General features: G+C 38.2%; 2 protein-coding genes across 4 annotated transcripts in view; one reads left to right on the forward strand and one right to left on the reverse strand.

The window, feature by feature from the left end:
- LOC121878144 (sorting nexin-17-like) overlaps positions 1 to 11,072 on the reverse strand; it is a 159,951-nt gene extending 148,879 nt beyond the window's left edge. For both annotated transcript variants that reach the window (XM_042384288.1, XM_042384202.1), the window contains exon 1: positions 10,889 to 11,072. In XM_042384288.1, the coding sequence (XP_042240222.1) occupies positions 10,889 to 11,071 (183 nt within the window). In that variant the 5' untranslated portion in view covers position 11,072. The remainder of the gene's footprint in view (positions 1 to 10,888) is intronic.
- Positions 11,073 to 11,694: 622 nt separating this feature from the next.
- Positions 11,695 to 22,019, forward strand: part of LOC121878267 (adenylate kinase-like) — a 46,695-nt gene continuing 36,370 nt past the window's right edge. The window contains exons 1-2 of one of the 2 annotated variants that reach the window (XM_042384390.1): positions 11,695 to 11,928; positions 20,814 to 20,931. In XM_042384390.1, the coding sequence (XP_042240324.1) occupies positions 11,830 to 11,928; positions 20,814 to 20,931 (217 nt within the window). In that variant the 5' untranslated portion in view covers positions 11,695 to 11,829. The remainder of the gene's footprint in view (positions 11,929 to 20,813; positions 20,932 to 22,019) is intronic. The other variant, XM_042384480.1, reaches the window with a different exon arrangement.

Consider the following 22,019-nt stretch of genomic DNA (forward strand, 5'->3'; position numbering starts at 1 on the left):
CCACTGTAAACAAAGTTAAACTGAGAAGCATTGGTGAGTGATTCGATCAGCTGAAAGGCACACAAAAACTGTTCCCTGTACTGTATATATTCTCAATATGTTAATAAAATTTCAGAATGACCAATAATTTTAATATAAAAAATGCAAAAATATTCAAAAGCACAACTTTCTTGATATTTACCCCACTGGAAACGAATGTAAACATACAACCAATTAGAGTACAGCCTCGAATAACGACGTTAATGTGTCCTCCAATATTGCAGTGTAAGTAGAATCGTCGTATCGCGAATCATTAATTACCATTAAAATATAGCAATATTAATGAGATGCATTCCCAAGTGTGACCTTTTCATTTCTTTTGTGTGGCTTTTTACCCTCTTTTCCCCCCAAAACAATACAATGAATGAAAATTGCAAACTATATTCTTTAAATACCGTTTCTGAATGCACCTTATACAATACCCGTATAAATGAATAATAATATGGTCACACAAGAAAAGATGGGACACCATTGTTTTCGTTTGTGTTCACAGCCGCGAGTCCGGGACGATAGTTCTACACGAGAAAATGAAGAAAATAAGACCTTGGTTGTAGCTGTAATAAAATTACTGTAATGTAAAAAAAATTAATACAGGTAAATATGGTTTAAGTAACATTATTTATTGTTAATAAATGGAACAACAGAAGTAGCTAACCACTAATGGCAAAGAAAAAAAAGAAGAGATGGACTGGGAACGCCAACATATACTTGCACATTTAAGGATACTTCGTCAATTATCTTCTTAAGAAAATGTATAAAAGATTCATTATTGTTTATTAATGAATATGTATTTGATTGAATTAATTTATATATATGAGAAATGAACAATACAATTCATTAAAAATACGTTATCCACCTGAAACTGAAGAAAATAAGACCCTGATTGTTGTTGTAGTAGTAAAATTAATGTAAAAAAATATGTTTGTTTTAATTAAAGTTACAGTATTTAATGTACAGTAGAAGAAACCACTGATATTAAAGAAAAAGTGAGACTGATAGTGGAACGCCAATGTATACGTGTGCACTCAAGGAAACATAGTCATTTATCTTAGGAATATGTACAAAAGACTCATTATTGTTTATTACAGTTTTTCAACTGTATTTTTGGCTAGATAATCATAAATTTCTTCATATATTTTCATTCATTTACACCATACTAAAAGAAACGTAAAAGAAATACATGACCTAAGTGCAAATCTGTACTGTACATGTACTAAATGATTATGGTACTAAAATTGTTATGTCTAGTGCAAATTATAGCTTGTTTATATTCTCCCAGGTCATTTCACTGGCATTTTATAAGAGAGAAGCTTAGTCACTTAAGGACTGTTAAATAAACACATATGAGACCTTTGGCCCAACTGTCAAACATATCACCTCACCTGCTCGCTCACTCGCTCGCTCCCTCCCTCTCTCCCCCATCTGCCCAGCCAGGGTTTTAGGCTTACAGTTTTTATCTTATATAATATCTCAGACTAAAGTTAGGAGAATATAAATTGCATTGCTAGAATCCTAGCAAGACAGCGAAAATTTTTAATATAAACGTCAAATATTTTGCACACGAGATAAAAATTAATCACTTGTATCACATTACAGTTGTGATTTAATAGTAAGAGTGTATTTGCACGTATACAGTATAATCTCGATTTACGCGGATTTGGTCATTTACGCGGCACCTTGCCAGACCGACAATTTTTATTTACACGGTTCATTCCATCATTTACGCGGGAAGCGGCGTGGGCAGGGTGCGCACAAGGTCGCCCAGTCAACAAAACATTACCGAGTTCTTCACCCGCCACAGCCGGCCCAAGTCAGTGATAGTGAGGATATGGACTTTGAGGGGTTTGACAAAGAGGCCCTGCAGCCTCTGTGGTGGATAGTGATACAATTGATACAAGTGATACAGGTGAGGGCCAATAATCTGCCCTCTGCCTCGGGACCAACCCCCCATCCCCGTGTGCCCAGCCATCTTTTCTACAAATGTAAGTGTTAAAAAACCTAATATTATTGATATTTATATTAATTATTAATTGTGTGTGCATACCATCATAAAATTAATATGTTATTTTTACTACAATGTAGGTATTGTGTCGGAAAAAGTGGATTTTGGGGGGTCGGCCCAGTCTCTATTTCAATTAATCCCGTGTTCTGTTGTTCCATTTACGCGTTTACCGCTTTATGAAGGCCTCCGTGGGTTCAATTGACCGTGTAAAGTGGGGTATTACTGTATATATACACACATACACAGAGGTCCCTCGGTTAACGAACACAATTCGTTCCAGAAGGTTGTTCCTTAACCGAAAATTTCGTTAACCGAAACCATTGTTTCAATGGTATTTTGAGTAATTGGTTCCAGCTCACTGAAAATTATATACAAAGTAAAAAAAATGCAGTAAAGTACACTTACTTTGAGGTGTGTATGTAGAACGGTCCTGGTTGATGATGATGATGGGAATTAGAAGTGGGGATGGAGGAGAAGGGAGAAGAGAAGGAAGTGGGGGTGGAAGAGAAATCACCCCATGCTTGATGCCATCATTTCACCCATAAAATTTTAAGTTCACTAGGTGTAATTCAAGATTATTTTAGGGTATTTAAGTCAACACTGCACTGCACTAAATATTGTCAATATGTTAAATAAATTTCAGAATGACCAATAACTGTACTGTAAAAACGTAAAAATACTCTGTGTTCAAGAGACCCACAAGCAAGATGTTTCCTCCACTGAACAGAGATACAAACTGAGGCCTTGGTGGGTGAGTGAAGTGGCTGATGGGCGCACCAAAAACTAGTTCCCTGTATTGCAATTATGTTAAATAAGTGTTGAAATGACAAAAATTTTAATATAAACCTTGAAAAATTATTGAATAGTATAACCTTCTTGAAATTTACTCCAATTTTAACGAATGTAAGCCCTAGAACCGATTTCTCTATTGGCGGACTAATCTTCCAGCTGGTGAGCAAGCCAAAGTATGTCGAAACATTTTCGTAAAAATTTCGTTAACCGAGGGACCACTATATATATATATATATATATATATATATATATATATATATATATATATATATATATATATATATATATATATATATATATATATATATATATATATATATATATATATATATATATATATATATATATATATATATATATATATATATATATATATATATATATATATATATATATATATATATATATATATATATATATATATATATATATATATATATATATATATATATATATATATATATATATATATATATATATATATATACCCAGTTTCACTTATATCATATCGGATGCCTCGCCAGGCTGAACTTTCACTTAACACGGATTTTTTACATATGCGAGTGTCCGCTATTTTTAGATTTGCCCCACCCTGCCTGACTGCCTGTTTTAGCTCATAAAATTCATACAAATTACCCGGCCAGAATATAATTTACATTGCTGGAATTCTTATAATTTGGTGATCATTTTGAATATAAACATCATATATTTTGCATTAGACATACAAATTTTAGATAAAAAATTTTCTCAGAGTAACTATGTTATCTTTTGTGCAAAATATATGACATTTATATTCAAAATATTCCTGGTCTTACAAGGAATCCAGCAATGTCAATTATATTATCCTAACTTTAGTTTGAGGTATTATTTATTAAAATTTAGTGGTTATCCCACACATCTCCTTGGGACGGTTGGTGGGGGGTGGGGGGGAGGGAGGGACCGACCGACCATCTGTTACCCCGTGAAGAATTATTATTATTTTTTATTAACTGAAGATATTTGTTTTAGCTCATAAAATTCATACAAATTACCCGGTCTGAATATAATTTACATTGCTGGAATTCTTATAATTTGATGATCATTTTGAATATAAACATCATATATTTTGCATTAGACATACAAATTTTAGATAAAAATTTTTCTCAAATTAACTATGTTATCTTTTGTGCAAAATATATGACATTTATATTCAAAATATTCCTGGTCTTACAAGGAATCCAGCAATGTCAATTATATTATCCTAACTTTAATCTGAGGTATTATTTAATACTAAATGTTAAAAACCCTGGAAGGGAGGATTGGTGGGGGGTGGGGGGGAGGGTTGGGACTGACCGCGCGGTTGGAAGAGGGGGGGAGGCAAGGTGGGGTACTTTGATTGACAGATAGTGTCGTGAAGATTATTTTTTTTTTTATTAACTGAAGATATTTGTTTTAGCTCATAAAATTCATACAAATTACCCGGTCAGAATATAATTTACATTGCTGGAATTCTTATAATTTGGTGATCATTTTGAATATAAACATCATATATTTTGCATTAAACATACAAATTTTAGATAAAAATTTTTCTCTAGGTAACTATGTTATCTTTTGTGCAAAATATATGACATTTATATTCAAAATATTCCTGATCTTACAAGGAATCCAGCAATGTCAATTGTATTATCCTAACTTTAGTTTGAGGTATTATTTATTAAAATTTAGTGGTTTTCCCCCAAAAATTTCTCTGAGAGGGAAGAGCCGGCAGTGTAGTGTGAGAGGGGGAGGGAGTTGAGTCCATTATTTGAATGGACATTAACTTGGCGACTGTATTTCTCTATTTCTCTTAAGTATTAATTGTGTGCATGTGCCATCATAAAATTAAGATGTTATTTTTACTACAACATAGGTATGTGCCTTCAAAAAGTGGAGTTTGGGGGTCGGGCGGGTTTCTATTGGAATTAATCCCATATGTTCTGTTGTTCACTTAACGCGGATATCACTTAACAAGGGACCCTCTGGGTTCTATTGACCGCGTTAAGTGGGGTACATATATATATATATATATATATACAGTACAGTTAACCCACACTTTACGCGGTTAATGTAACCCGCAGGGTCCCGCGCAAAGTGAGAAACGCGTAAAGTGAATAACATAACATATGGGATTAATTGAAATAGAGTCCGGGCCGACCCTCAAACTCCACTTTTTGACGACACACAACAATGTTGTAGTAAAAATTTTATCTTAACTTTATGATGGTATGAAAAAACAAGTAATATAGAAGAGGTTAGGTTAGGAAAAATAAAGGTTAACATAGGAAAAATAAAGGTTAGGTTAGAAAAACTAAAAGTTATGTGGAACACTTACGTTAGTAGAAGAGATGGGTCGGCATACGGGGATGGAGGCTGGTTCCGAGGCAGAGGGCAGATTACTGGCCCTCAGGTGAATCACCATTACTAGGTGAATCACCATCACTGTCACTTACAGTTGTCAGGGCTTCCCTGACAAATCCCTCAAAGTCACCTTCACTGTCACTATCACTGGCTTGGACTGGCTGTGGTGGGTTGCGGGTGAAGAAATCTGTTATGCTTTGCTGACGGCTGGTGTTGATGTTGTCGTGATACACCTTGATGTACGGCTCCATAGCCTGCACCAGCCGGTTATGGAAGACTTCATAGCGGTCATCGTCATTGTCGCGGGAAAGGAAGGACTTCATCTTCTCTGCACACTCCATGGCACCCTTAATATCACTATGACTTAAATTGTGTTCTTCGGAGACTGCCGCACCTTCTTCCTCCTCTTCACTGGCGTGTTCTTCTTCCAACATCTCGTCAGCAGTCACTTCAGGATTTCTGATCACCTCCAGGATGTCGTCGTCGGTAGTCTCGGAGAAGCCTGGAACTGTAACAGTCTGCGCAGCTTCTCTGGCAAGGTCCACTGCTACTGCAACAGTCTGAACCTCACCAGTCACAGATTGACTCCTCCTCTCACCTGGTATTCCATGCAACACATGTCTCCATGCGTGACGAATTGTAGCAATAGACAGCTGATCCCATGACTCCACCAAGATGTCCACAGCTTTCTTGATGTTAAATATTCTCCAGAATTGTTTGAAGAGTATTTTTTGCTGTTCTAACCGTTGTTCCTCATCTTCGTCGCTCTTGCTATCGGTGGTGGTGTCACTCAGGTCACGCAACTCTTCCCTGGTGTTGGTGTAGTCGTTCAGGAGCTGGAATTCTTTTGTTGAGAATGCAGCTTTCACATTGCAAATCAACTCCTGGTCCATGGGCTGGATTAAAGACGTAGTGTTGGGAGGAAGGAAGACCACTTTTACGTTGGGGTGACGATCTAACAGTAGGAGCGAGTGTCCTGGTGCGTTGTCCAGCAGCAACAAAATATTAAATGGGACATTCTGTTGCTCACAGAATTTCTTTACATCGGGAACAAAACCGTCATCAAACCAGGAGAGGGACAGTGTAGAGAACATCCATGCCTTACGTGCTGTCAGCCAGTGGACTTTTAGCTTGGTCATGTCCATGCTCTTGTAGGTGTGCGGCTTGCGTGCTGTGTGGATCACTGATAACTTGAGCTTACAGGTACCGGAGGCATTGGTGGTAAGCAGGACGGTGATGCGTTCCTTCTGCATTTTCCGGCCCCGAATCCTGCTGGCATTCTTCACAATGTAGGACTTGGAAGGCAGTTTTCTCCAGAAAAGACCAGATTCGTCCATGTTAAACACCTGGTCGTCACTGTACTGTCCTTCCTCCATAATCTCACGTAAAAACGGAGGAAATTCCCGAGCCGCAGCACGATCAGCACTCGCTTCTTCACCACCAATGTTTATATTGGTGATCTTGTTCCGGATCTTAAACCTCTGTAACCACCCAGAGGAAGCAGTAAAGGGTTTGGGCTCTGTAATTCCCATCTTTCGTGCCACTGCCATGTACAGTTCACGTGCGTAGTCCTTCACAGAGCGCGTGTCGACCACCATGTTCCGTCGCGCCTGACGCACCAAGTACCTCACAAGTAATTTTTCTGTCTTGAGAAGCACCTGGTTGTGAAAATACTTGATCATAGAAGCACCTGTAGACTTTGTGATCTTCATGTGCTCCTTTATCTTGGCTGAATCCTTCTTTATAGTCCGGATCGTAGATTCGTTCACGCCATGCTGGCGCGCCAAATCAACCTGCCTTGTTCCTTTCTCCAACTCTTGGATGATGCTATACTTCACCTCGTAGCTTAAGGAACGTCGTGTCTTCTTTGGCTTAGTGCCGCTGGGTCCAGGTAAGGAAAGGTTTTTCTCTGGGGGTGGTGGTCCGGCGGAAGCCATTTTACGGAACAATGGATGCGCGTTAACACGGAGTGGCCTTGAGGGATGAGACTGTCGCGGCTAGGTCAAGCGTCGTCTCTCCTCCCTCCCTCCCTGCCCCGGGTGGACACGTCATAATACTTTAAGCCAATTACAGCTAGCAGCAGAGGAGGGTAGGGATGCATGGCCAATCACAGGTCTTGTACGTCATATGACGTCAGTGATAACACAACAAAGACACACTGTGCAACCTTACCGCGCCGCTTGCCCAAGCGGAGGGAGGAGGAGGGAGAGGCAGGCAGGCGGGCAGGCGGGTGGCGCATGGCGTGTGGGGAAAATCTAAAAATAGCGTCGCGCCGGACACACTCCGCGTAATGGCGTTCGCGAAATGTGAAAATGTTAGGTTCTGGCAAGGCACCGCGGTAACGGTGAAACGCGGAATGCGGGACCGCTTAATGTGAGGACCAACTGTATATATATACAGTATATATATATATATATATATATATATATATATATATATATATATATATATATATATATATATATATATATATATATATATATATATATATATATATATATATACAGTAGTACCCCGATTTACGCGGTCAATTAAACCCACAGGGTACCGCGGAAAGTGAAACCTCGCTAAGTGAACAACAGAACATATGGGATTAATTCCAATAGAGACTGGCCCGACCCCCAAACTCCACTTTTTCCGACACAATACCTATGTTGTAGTAAAAATAACATCTAAATTTTATGATGGTATGCTCACACAATTAATATTTAGGAGAAATACAGTCGCCAGGTTAATGTCCATTCAAATAATAGACTCAAATCCCCCCCACCCTCTTCCCAGCTCACTGGCCCCTACCTCTCTGAGAATTGATTGGGTGAAACACTAGATTTTAACGTTTAGTAATAAATAATACCTCAGACTAAAGTTAGGATAATATAATTGACATTTCTAGATTCATTGCAGGTCAGGGAATATTTTGAATGTAAACTTCATATATTTTGCACAAAAGATAAAATACTTGCTTTGTGTAAACCAAATTATTACACTAGATCTAAAATTTGTATGTCTAATGCAAAATCCATGATGTTTATATTCAAAATGATCATCATATTGTAAGAATTCCAGCAATGTAAATTATATTCTGGTCCAGTAATTTGTATGAATTTTATGAGCTAAAACAAATATCTTCAGTTAATAAAAAAAAAATATTCTTCACGACACTATCTGTCAATCAAAGTACCCCAACTTGCCTCCCCCCTCTTCCAACCGCGCCAGATGGTCGGTCGGTCCCAACCCTCCCCTCCACCTTCCCTCCCTACCAGAGAAATGTTGGGTGAAAAAACTAATTTTAACTTTTAGTAACAAATAATACCTCAGACTAAAGTTAGGATAATATAATTGACATTGCTGGATTGCTTGTAAGACCAGGAACATTTTGAATATAAATGTCATATATTTTGCACAAAAGATAACATATTTACTCAGAATAAACATTACATCTAAAATTTGTATGTCTAATGCAAAATCTATGATGTTTATATTCAAAATGACCATCAAACTGTAAGAATTCCAGCAATGTAAATTATATTCTGGCCGGGTAATTTTTATGAATTTTATGAGCTAAAACAAATATCTTCAGTTAATAAAAAAAAAATATTCTTCACACCGTGCCAGATGGTCGGTCTGTCCCTCCCTCCCTACCAGATAAATGTGTGGGAAAACCAGAATATTTACCTTTTTAGTAATAAATAATACCTCAGAATAAAGTTAGGATAATATAATTGACATTGCTGGATTCCTTGTAAGACCAAGAATATTTTGAATATAAATTTCATATATTTTGCACAAAAGATAACATATTTACTCAGAGTAAACATTACATCTAAAATTTGTATGTCTAATGCAAAATCTATGATGTTTATATTCAAAATGATCATCAAATTGTAAGAATTCCAGCAATGTAAATTATATTCTGGCCGGGTAATTTGTATGAATTTTATGAGCTAAAAAAAAAAAAAAAAAATTATACTTCACGCGTATATGGGTAGATGAACCGCGGAAAGTGAAAGTTCGGTTCTGGCGAGGCACCGCGTATATGAGAAATCGCGTAAAGTGAAACCGCGTAAAGCGGGATAATACTGTATAATAAAATATCCCTTGTCTTTTTTTATACTCGTGGTTCTTGGCCCAGCGGTTATTTTGACTCATGGCTGGCCCTTAGAATGTAAACAAAAGGTTAATTAATGAAGATGTTCCTGATTTACCGTGTTACCACAGATTATTATGAGTTGTGATAACTAGCACTAATAAGGAATATATAAAGAAGGCTTGTGCATAGAAATGATAATTACTTTGTTCTTAATTGCTTGTTATTCACATAACAATGTAACTCTCTTAATGTGTATGCTCTTTCACAGGAACTGTGATTTTCTGCTCATTAAAGCCTCAAGTAAAGTCAAGCTGGTGTTTTATTACAGTAAGCAACAACATCCAAGAAATAGATACGCTGGCAACAACTTTTAAGGAAATAGCAAATTCAACAGGACTTAAGATAAATGAGGATAAGACCAAAACAATGATCGTGGAAAGAAACCAAAGGCAAAACTCACAACGTATCAGTATAAGTGGAATGAATATTTAAAAAATCAAGTCCCTTAAATACCTTGGATCACATATGACATAAGAAAACAAGATCGAAGAACAAATTATGTAAAACCATTATGTAAAACTAATATAAATTTTAGCCAGGATTGAACCGGTAATAGAGGCTACTACAGTCTTCTGGGCATACCTGGTACAAAACGAAGATCCGTATCAAGAGCAACAAAGCTGCGAATTTACAACACAAAAATACGTCCAGTTCTTACTTACGGTTGTTAATCATGGGATACATTTCTGAAAATTTGTGAGCCTCATTTCTGATGCCATCATTATCCATTTGGCAGCATTCTATCGCTACTCTGAGCTGATTGCGTACATTTTTATATGTAACCATTCTAGCCTGCCTCTGGAGAAGTGTTGTCATCAACATGCCGCTTTCATTGTCTAACTGTGGTTACTTTGTATTCTGCAATACTACATAAAGCCTGTGCTTCCATCTCAAAAAAAATCAAAGCGCGAGTTGGGTACGAGTTATCTCGCGAGTTGGGCACGAATTATCTTAGGTACGAGTTGACGTGGGTACAAGTTAACTTTTTTTTTAGTATGATTTATCTTGGGTATGAGTTGTCTTGGGTACGAGATGACCCTAACCCTATTTTGTTCAGATCTCACCTTCGTTTTTTATGGAAAACAGCCATTTTTGATCAAGGATGACTTGCAATTTTTTAAAACGATGCCTTTCCCATGTAAACAAAGGTCAGATCTGAACAAAACACATCAAAATACATGAGAAATAAAAAATCCGTGGAAAAAACGAGGGTGTGCTAAAACGAATAATTACCTATCATATGCAATTACTGCCTGGAGTTCTGGCAAAAAATCACTATCCACCTAGAATTTTGGCAAAAAAGTCAATCCATATTATGAATGCCAGTTACAGTATCACTATCTGTTAAACAGTACGATGGTACCATTTTACAGATCCACGCACAATAATCTTCGCATGATTAAGTTACATTATAGGTTATTTCCATAAATAATAAAAAATCTACTTTGACAGTTGGTAAGACTATCTAGGTAACCTGGAAAAGGAAACTGACAGAAGTACGCACATAACTGGTGCTAAGTCACACTCACTACATAGGTGCTCCCGTTGTCTTCTTTACATTCTTGGGTATCTGGTATGGAAAAGTGCATATTTGTTTTTACCCCTGCCTCTTCGCATCTGCAATAATGAGGACGTGAGTAAGGAAGGCTGAAGGTTTCTTGTTGAGCAATCACCTCACCAGGCTCGGGTTTGTTGACATGTGTGCCTGCCATCTGGCGGCCCTCAGCCACACCACGACGACGATGGCTCATGTTAAGAAATGACAAACACTGGAAGTAGTATCTCAAAATCATCCTTTTCTCTTCTTTTTGCATTTGCTTGGCGACCCCCCACTAACCTAACTTTTCTGATTATTAAATAAGGATCCAATGATAATGTTGGTTAAGTTAGACTAAGTTTAGTTTGTTTGAAATTCCTGAAATATAGACTTATTCCCTGTTATTGTTCGTGTATATTTTTAACATTATTTATTCCTTTTCATTTCCCTAAAATCATTTATTTATATATAAATGAAATAATATTAATTTATACTCTCATACAGCGATCGTGTGTAAATACTAATCTCCAAAAATCATTTAAATTGTTAGTCATATCGAAATTTTCGTAACTGTGGCTGGGGAGCGTGGTCACCTTCATTTATACTTTGTGAACTTATTTGATCTCTTATTTTGATCTGCTAAAAACTATGAAATCTTAATTTTGAAAATAAATGCAAAAGCATGAATGACATTCGCGTGGTGACTGCAAATTAGTTTCAAGAAAGAGGGAATAATTATTATAACGGAGAACACCCGAACCTTTGTATAGAGTCCTAAGTGTGTTCACGTGTCTCCTGATCCGTCTCCTTCACCCTGGACCTCCATGTTCCCGCACTTATAACTCGTCAACCCACTCAGGCGGTGGTCCAGTGCCGGTGAAGGGTTGGAGTGTTTCGTACGGGTACTCTCTTGAGAAAGTATATAACATTGTAATGGCTCCAACTGTTGCAGCACCGGCTCCAGCCTCGCCGGCAGATGGTGGTATCAACGCTGTGCTGCTGGGGCCTCCTGGCTCTGGCAAGGGAACACAGGTATGGCAACTTAAGTTCCTCGCCGTGCCTCACATTATGAGTAGTGAGGCTCATCACTAATACCCGTGTTTGACATACAGACCTATTCCATGTCCACCTAAAGCCGCAATTCAATACTAATAATTAACACTATTTTAATGAACCGGAATTGTATAGCAGCCGTTCATTACTTCAAATTCAAATTTTCATGTTATGAAATTTTTTCAGTATTTAATCTTTGTATTATATACGGTCAATATTTAGAAGTTGCCACCACCTAATTGACTATTGAAAATGGGTTTTCATAGTGTAAATCATCGTGTTAAATACATATATGACCTCCATTGCCGTTGGAAATGAGCAGTGGTTGAGATATTGAAAAAAAAAATGGAAGGTCAAGCAATGTAAAAACCTAAAAAAAAAAAAAAAAAAAAAATTAGTGACCTACCTAACCTCCCTTACCTCACCCACCCCCCCCCCTTTTTTTATGGGTATCAGCCAATCCGGGCAAAGGTCACTGACACATAGGGGCCTGGGGGCAAAAATCTAATAATAATAATAATTGATAGTAAATAAAAAAATAATTAAAATGAAATAAAATAATAATGATAACGCAAATAATAATAATAATAACCATAAAGAAATACAAAATTGAAAAAAGATGAAAAGTGAGAAACAATATATGCATGTTGTGTTGTCAATAGTAAGAGAAACAATTGAGACCCTGCAATTGTGTGTAAATGAGGCAGAAAGTCAGATGAGCAACCTGGGACTTGGTCACAGTGATAAATTTGCACTGTCACACCGCACTGTTAGAGAGTAAAAAATATATTTTTCTAGTGTATCTGTGTGTGTTTAGACCGAGTATGACCTTCATTTCTGGCGGAAATTAGCCGGTTTTTTTTTTATCAATTTTTTTTTGTTGGACGTTTTCAAAAAAAAATAATTGCAAAATACACCAAAAAACACTAGAAAAAAAATGCTATAGTTTCTTCTTCTTTTTTTTCTTTTTTTTCCAAAACTCGCAGTCACCTCCATATAATTTAAGTGACACCCATTGCAGATTTCCATGGTCGGAACTGAACTTGAATTTCAAAATATGAGACCCAAAATAAAACTCGAATTTGACTGGGCCAAATATACCGCGAATTAAACCCAAAATCATTTTAATTGGTTGCAAAAGCAAAAACGCTTTTGATTGGCTGCGTGACGTGTATGGGAACGCATGCACGTGATGATTTATAAAGGAGACGCAGGAGACACGCAGTGTTGGAGGAGAGGCAGGCGATAATGGCGGAAGATTAATGGAAGAAAATGGAGAAAATTTTGGATGTGCCATCTCCGTCATTACCGGTATACATTTCCGCCGGTAATTAGACTTCTTATTAGAATATGATAATAGATCAGTCGTAGGAATGTGCGATGTGTAAACGCAAAAATACCTTCACAATTTTCGTGATGTCCTATGACAGCAGAGTCTATCATTAGACAACACTTTGAGCTTCCAACATCTTCCCAGGTGGTAGGACCCCCCTGTTTGGTAGCTGCCTATTACCTACTACCTAACATTAAGAAACTTACCTTAAGTAAGAGATACAGGAGGATGGAGTGATGTGACTTGAATGAGGAAGTGGTGTCTTCGTCAGTGTCTCTCTTACCACAGTACCATACATGGTGATCTACACAGTTGCTTCAAGTCATCAGGAGTAAGTTCCTCCTCATGAGACATCACAAGCTCTTCGACATCATCCTCTTCCACTTCAAGGCCCAATGACTGACCAGTGGACACAATCTCCTGGTCCAACTCTGTTTCTTCCTCAAATCCCTCAAAATCATGGACTACTGATGGCCGCAGTGCTTTCCATGAAGAATTGAGGGATCTAGTGGAGACTTCTTGCCATGATGACACAATCAATTTTACAGCCTCCAAGATGTTGAATTGTGTCTTCCAGAATTGTTTCAGTGTTAGTTCAGGATCATTGGAAGTTGCCTGATGACACCTAAACATTTTCATGTACAGCTTCTTGAAGTTGCTGATCACATTCTGGTCCATTGGCTGTATGATTGATGTAGTGTTGGGAGGCAAAAACAACACTTTCACAAAGTCAAATTGATACTCCAAAGTTCTGGCAAGGTCAGGGTCATGACCAGGAGCATTATCCATGAGGAGAAGAGCCTTTAAAGGGAGTTTATTGGTGGTTAGGTAGCTCTTGACAGAAGGGCAAAACACATCAACAGCCCATTCATTAAAGTGCTGTCTTGTCACCCATGCCTTACGGTTGGACTTCCAATAAACTCCAAGCTTTGTTCTGTTGCTTGAACACCCTGGGGTTTCCAGAGTGGTAGACAAACATAGGCTTCAGTTGGAAATCCCCTGAAGCATTGGCACCAAGCAATAAAGTGAGACGTCTTTCATGAGTTTATGCCCAGGTAAAGAGACTTCGTCTCTGGTGATGAATGTTCTTTTGGGCATCTTTTTCCAGAACAGCCCAGTTTCGTCCACATTGAACACTTGCTGTGGAAGATAATTTTCTTCTTCCATCAGTTCTTTAAATTCCACTAAAAACTTTGCTGCCCCTTCCTTATCAGCACTAGCAGCTTCACCATGCCTAACAACACTGAAAATGTCACTTCTATTCTTAAATTTTTCGAACCAGCCTTTGCTGACTTGAAAATCTTCAAATTCTGTGCCTGAAGAACCAGGTCGATCTGTCTTTAAATGTTCATAAATCTCCCTGGCTCTTTCACAAATGAATTCAGTAGAAACTGAATCACCTTTCGTCTGTTTTTCCCTAATCCAGATGAGAAGTAACCTCTCAGTTTCTGGTAGATTTGTCTCTCACTTTCACTTCTTTAAATTTGTCTTTCTGTGCAAGAATTGTCGACACAGTTGATGTCGACATGCCATATTCTTTGCATAGCGCATTTGTTCTAATGCCTTGTTCATGTTTTTTTTATAATTTCCTGCTTGGTTTGGATTGAAATCGCTTTTCTTGATCTCGTAGTCCCCATGCTGGATTCAAACAATGTCAACACATGTTTTTTAAAGTTAAACTAGCTGTAAATAAAGAATATTTTCTTTAAAATAACACTGCACTGCGCTATATATTGTCAATATGTAAAATAAATTTCAAAATGACCAATAATTTGCTTGGAAACACAGAAAAAAAGCATTTAGTTGGAGAGTCTCAAGCAAGATGTTACCTCCACTGAAAAAAGAGAGACTAACGCTTGTTTGGTGTGTTAAAAGGCTGGATGGCACGCATAAAACTAGTGTCTTTACCTTCAATTATGTTCAATAATTGTTAAAATGACTAAAAAATTTAATATTAAACTTTTAAAATTATTGAATAGTATAAACTTCTTGATATTTACTAAAATAGTAAGGAATTTAAGCGCTAGAACCGATTACTGCATTGGCAGACTAATACCACAGCTGGTTGACAGCCAAGTGCAAGCGAAAACATGTTGAGGTCGGCTCGTAAGAAACTCGTTAACCGAAGTTAAGAATCTTATGGGGGGTAACTCGTTAACTGAGGCACTCGTTAACCGAGGGATCACTGTACAGTCGACCCTCGTTAAAACGGACAAATATGGGGAAGGGTGTCCGTGTTAGCCGATTGTCCGAATTAACCGATTTAGGGGTTAATATTGCATAATATTGCATTATACAGCTATGTGTATGTTTGTTTGAGTGCCCTGTCATAGGAGTCCGTTTTCTCTCGCTTCAGGACGCGTGAGTCCTCCGTTTTCTTTTAATCTTAGAGTGCAGTACACCAGTGACTTCTTTATTTCTTAGTAATGACTCAGAATTTGAAATTGCACCTGGGGTTGCAATTGTTGAGGCAACTTAGATATGTCTGATTACAGTTGGAATATTCAAGATCCATTGTGAGTGATGTTTAAAGCTTCAACTGTCTTTATGGTTGGTAAAACTTGTCAAGTCTGTCAGTCTGAATGGCATGTGTGAGGCCTTGTGTTTGTACAACCGCTAAATATATAATGTTATGGTAATTATCAGAAACACATAGGCATGACGAGGTTTATTACAAAGTGATGAAAAGGATACTGTAAAGTGGGTAGTCCACAAAACATGTAGCTATGTCTCTCTTTATTTGAGTGCCCCGTCATAGGAGTCCGTTTTCTCTCACTTCAGGACGCCTGAGTCGTCCGTTTTCTCTTAATCTTAGAGTGCAGTACACCAGTGACTTCTTTATTCCTTAGTAATGACACAGAATTTGAAATTGCAACCCCAATTGCAACTGGGACAATCCCAGAACCAGAAATTTGATACGGACAGTTCAGATTTCGCCCGATTTATCCGAAATCCGGATTAAAGGGGTCCGAATTAACGAGGGTCGACTGTATTTGTGTTTTTATAATTTAGTGTTATATTGTTTGGAGGAGATTACAGTATTTCAAAAGGGTCAAAACTGAACTTAGAAAATATTTTGGGGTCTGCTAAAATATCTTACATTGTAGGGTTAGTGAAGCACATTGTTCGATACCGATTATAAATAGGGCATTCAATGAGAATATATTGGACTGTATTTGTGTTCGGCAGTTGGAGCATATAGGTGGGGCTCCATTAGGGGAAGACATGAGTTGGCCATGCGTCAATCGAGTATGCCCAATTCTTAGACGATTCAGAATAGTTTCGTGATGTCGAGAGGATTGTTTTGATGATGACCAAGGATAAACTGATGATTTGATCATTTTTAGCTTATGACTTGTTGGTTCATTTTCCCAGGACTTTTGCCAATCGTTAAATATTAATTGTTTATAGGTAGTTAGCCTCGCCGATAATCAAAATATATGGTTTTCCACTGCTTTACATATTTCTTTGACAATTTTCAGCTATGATATACTTATCTCCTATAAATAATTCATTTAAAATTTATTTTTTTACAAAGAATATTCACTGGTTCCAGAATGTATCTAAACTTACGCCAGTGATGGTCAAGTCTGGTCTTAAATAAGTTCCTACTCGGTGTTATCACAACACTACCGGTAACTCTAAATACAAGGGGGAGGAGACATGTTGTCGGTTCTGGAGTGTTCATTACAGTAGTCCAATTCGTCGCCATGAGTAGAATAGGGGGAGGGGGGTTGGGGAATGCAGGGGAAGGTAATGTGATGGAGATGGAATGTTCGATTGACGTAAGTCTTGGGGGAGGGAGGAGGGGGGATGGTGGAGGGGGAGTGTGTTTAGGTGTGGTAACCCACGATGCTCAAATTATGAGGTTTAATAGTTGGGTGGGTAGAGGAGGGGGGTGGCTATGCGTGGAGTTGGAACTCGTGAACGTATGATGTTGTTTAATGCAAGTTATGGAACATTACAGTATCTTCAAACGGGTTTTCACGCTATTAATAGGCCTTATGTAATCCACCAATAAGGATTACAACAGCACACAGTATGGCTGCAATTGGTAAGAAAAATAAAATATAACATGGCAAAATTTTTGCCCTGCATAATTTTTACAACCCACCTCACGCCTAAAGTAAACCGAAAAATGCTTGTGTATAGAAGATTTTCAACTCAATATCACATATTCTTTCACCTCTACAAATATCTGCTGTCACTTATGGGACACCCTGTAATAGTATAAGGATGACATGGACTATGCTGACAAATTAATGTGACTTACCTGTTGGTGACGGCGATGGTAAGAATGAGACCTCGGCATATTTCAGTGTTCGACATCACCTGCTTCCCCTGGTGTGGGTGGCGCCAACCTTGGCAACAACTTGTGTATTCTCCGTGACTACCAGTAATGGTAGTCACAGAGAATTAATTACTGGTGTGCTCATCAGTCTCACCGTCGTAGCCATGAACGGCAGAGATATGGTCGTTGTAGTGCTTTTATTTATCCGTTACACATGTCTCACCTTGCTTAATAATATTAACTCTCTTCATGACATTTTTATTGTTATCAGTGATTGCGGAATTCACGATGTTATGCTCCACCTACACACAGCCTGTTACTAGACTAACCCCCACCTCCTCTATCCCCCCCCTCCTCTATCCCCCCCCACACACTACAGTGGGCGACATCTGTTGGCCGACCATAGCATTTTCCCCAGCCGTTTCGAAACTTTAAGACTCAAGGCTATTCGAAACCGCACTGTGGCTGGGTAGTGGACACGGCTTTTGTGCACGATAGTACATGAGTGGTACGGCAATGGTGCAACATGCCAAGGCTTGCTTGACTATTTTGGGAAAAAAATGAAAATTATTACAGGTTGACTCCTTTATCCGAAATCCTTGGGGCCAGAGGCATTTCGGTTTTGAGAATGATTTTTTTTTTTATGTGTATTAGCCCACCCGGGTATAGATCACTGACCCACATTGGGGCCTGGAGGGGGTGAAAATATAATAAAAATAATATTAATAATTCATAGGTCTAGGTCGTGTTTCTCACTTTTGATCTTTTTTTCATTCTTGTATTTCTTTGTTCTTATTATTTTATTATTACAGTATTATTGTTATTATTATTATTATCATTATTATTTTATTTTGGTGTATTTTTATTAAAAAATTTATTTACTATGAATAATTATTAATATAATTATTATTACTATTACATTTTTGCCTCCCAGGCCCCGATGTGGGTCAGTGATTTATGCCTGGGTGGGCTCATCCCTGTTTACCCCCCAAAAAAATACTTTGTTTTCGGAATTTCGGATAAAGGGTTGTCAACCTGTATTGGTGAAGCAGATGGTATCAATGACATGGAATGATCGTTTAAGTGATGTTCTGAGCTCTGGATGTTATAGAAGACTTTTCAGTGTTCAATAAATTGAAAAGTATGACGTTAAAAAAAATAAGAATGTCGTCTGTATTCTATGATTGACATATCAGGATGTCAAATATGGAGATGGGCAAAGAAAAATTTTAGATTTTCAAATACAATTTGAATGAGACTGCATCTAATTTTAACTTTGACTTAAGTCATTTTTAGTGTTATTATCTTTTTAATTTCCAACTCTTCACTGTCAAACAGATGTACCAACAGTAAGGAGGCATATCATATGTCCCAACGGGATGAAGAAACTGCACTATTTGAGACTGAATGTGAGAAGGACCTAGGTGTGTATGTTGACAATGAGCTGAAGTTCTCAGACCATTGCGAGAAGAAGGTAAATCAGGCAAATAAATTATTGGGTCTTATGAGAAGGTCGTTCACATATCTAGACGGTCCGCCCCTCGTAACGATCTTCGAGAGTGAAGTGCTTCCCCATCTGGAGTACCGTCACACCGTCTGGTCCCCGAGATATGCTAGGGACTGTCAGTTGGTTGAAAATGTTCAAAGGAGGGCCACCAGACTGGTGCCTGCACTTTGGCACATCAGCTACCCTGAGAGATTGGAGCGCCTGAACTTGCCTAGCTTATTCTATTGACGGGCAAAGGGTGACCTAATTGAGGTGTATAAGCACATCAAGGGGCACTACTCAGCCTAGTCTCCCTACTTGGAGCTGGCGGACGCTCGCCCCACAAGGGGTCACAGCTCAAGATTGAAGAAGCCTCAAGTCCAGAAAACTGTGAGGGCAAACTTTTTTGGAGTGAGAGCTGCGAACTCTTGGAACAATCTACCAGAAAGTGTTGTGACGGTACCGAGTGTGAGCTCTTTCAAGACAAGACTTGACCAACACTGGAGCAGGTTCAGGTACATTCAGGAGCCGGTGCATGCCCAGTACTTGCCAACAGTGCGTAACAGAAACATGACCGATCGCCCAAGCGGCTAACGAGCCGATCTTTTGGTGAAGAGGATAAAAGAAAAGGAAAAGTAATCAGATGTGACCTATCGCCCAAGCGGCTAACAAACCGATCAGTGGTGAAGAGGATAAAAGCAAAAATAAGATCAATTGAGGCGATGACTTTTATGAATGGTGTGAAAGGTGATAGGAGGTGAGTAGTAAGACGATTATTTCACTGGCGTTTTCTGAAGGAGTATCAGTACAGAGGCAAGAGCACAGGACAGATGTGTGCTCTATATGGACAGACTGGTAAGACTGCCGGGTGAGCCGCCAGACCTACCCATGCTGATAAGGTTTGCTACCCTGACGGTAGTTTGGGTGGCATGGTAGTTTTCCAGGTGTTGAACAATACTATAACAAGACAAAGTAATGGTAATAGCACTTACATAGAATATACATGCATACATATGGACCTACATTACATACAGTAAGTCCACACTTAAGGTCGTCCCGCTTAACATTGTTTCGATAATACGTCGCTAAATTTTAGAGGCCAAAAATTCGTTTAACGTCCAGGTGATCCGATACTACGTTGTTTTGCGTATCACCCTCTCTCGGCTTGGCGCAGAGTCTGTGACTCTCCCGCCCTCCTCTGCTCACACCATATTCCTCCCCTCCCGCCATCTGCCTCCACCGCTTCCCTACCCACCCCACACTTGCTCTACCACCTCTGCCCATCGGTGAGTACCAATATCAACTTAGTATAGGCAGTTGTATGTGTATGCACTATTTTCTTTAGAAATGGCAATGATTTTTTGTATATGTAATGTATTTCATGGGGCAAAGGGAGGCTCAGGAACGCAACTCCCGTATTTTATCTATTTCTTATTGGGGAAATTTATCCACTTGACGTTTTTTCATATAACGTCTCGTTTTTAGGAACACAACCCAGATGTTAAGCGAGGACTTACTGTTCAACATAAGTAAGCTTTACACATTGCACCTAGCTAACTGAACTCACTCCAAAAGGCTGAGAATTTGTGAATTTGGCTAGTATCAGTGGTTTTGTGTACGTACAGTACTTGGTGTGGATGTGCTCAATAATGTTGGTAAAACAAGGGAAATACAGAATGTTAAATATTCAGCTGATTTAAAGATTGTAAAATTCTACTTAAAAGACTGTCTTTATTAATTTATTCTTCTCTCAGGCCCCCAGGTTAAAGGAACGGTACTGTGTTTGTCACTTAGCAACGGGTGATCTTCTCCGGGCTGAGGTGTCGTCTGGGTCTGAACTTGGTCAACAAATAAAGGGAATCATGGATGCAGGTACTGAAGCTATCTTTAGTGGGTTAGATTATGGATAAATTCTTGGCATATTAGATGGAACAGTATTTATTAACTGAAGGTAGTTTAAATGGTAAAGGTTAAGGAGGCTTATCACTTAATTTTTCTGTATTTTCATAAGATTTAGATTGACATGTTTGCTTCACTGTTAATTAGCAGTTGAGAATTCCTTATTCCTCCTCATATGCACAGAAATGAAACACAAGGAATATGTTTGAAATATCCACTGATGATGGCCGCCATCTCTACAACTAACTTTCATTGATGATAGGTGCTGTTTAAGGGATAACTGATTAGAATACAAGGGGAAATTTATTTGAGCATATAGCTACTGTATAAGAATGGTATACTGTACTGTGTTCATACAGTCACAATTTTTTCAACACCTCATACCCAGGGAGGTTGTAACATGCTGTTTTCTTATAGTAGACAACAGTACCTAATCTAAATGGGTTTTATAGCACTTTTCTCTCTGTTGTAGTGTTGAAGGTACAGTTATGTGTCACCATCTTATTTTTTAAATTTATTGTTGGGATCTATTTTGAAACACTATACAGTGGTCCCTCGGTTAACGAGCGCCTCGATTAACGAGTTACCTTCCATAAGATTCTTAACTTGGTTAACGAGCAATCCCTCGATTAACGAGTTTCTTACGGGCCAACCTGAACATGATTTCGCTTGCATTTGGCGGTCCACCAGCTGTAGTATTAGTCCGCCTATACAGTTATCGGTTCTAGGGCTTAAATTCCTTACCATTTTAGCAAATATCAAGAAGTTTATACTATTCAATAATTTTAAAAGTTTAATATTAAATTTTTTACTCATTTTAACAATTATTGAACATAATTGAAGGTAATGAAACTAGTTTTATGCGCGCCATCCAGCCTGGCAACGCACCATACAGGCGTCAGTCTTTGTATCTTTTCAGTGGAGGTAACATCTTGCTTGAGACTCTCTTCAACTAAATGCTTTTTTTCTGTTTTTGCAAGCAAATTATTAGTCATTTTGAAATTTATTTTACATATTGACAATATATAATGCAGTGCAGTGTTGATTTAAAGAAAATAATC

Source organism: Homarus americanus, unplaced genomic scaffold, assembly GCF_018991925.1.
Source record: "Homarus americanus isolate GMGI-L3 unplaced genomic scaffold, GMGI_Hamer_2.0 scaffold51859, whole genome shotgun sequence".
NCBI classification, from domain to species: Eukaryota; Metazoa; Arthropoda; class Malacostraca; order Decapoda; family Nephropidae; genus Homarus; species Homarus americanus.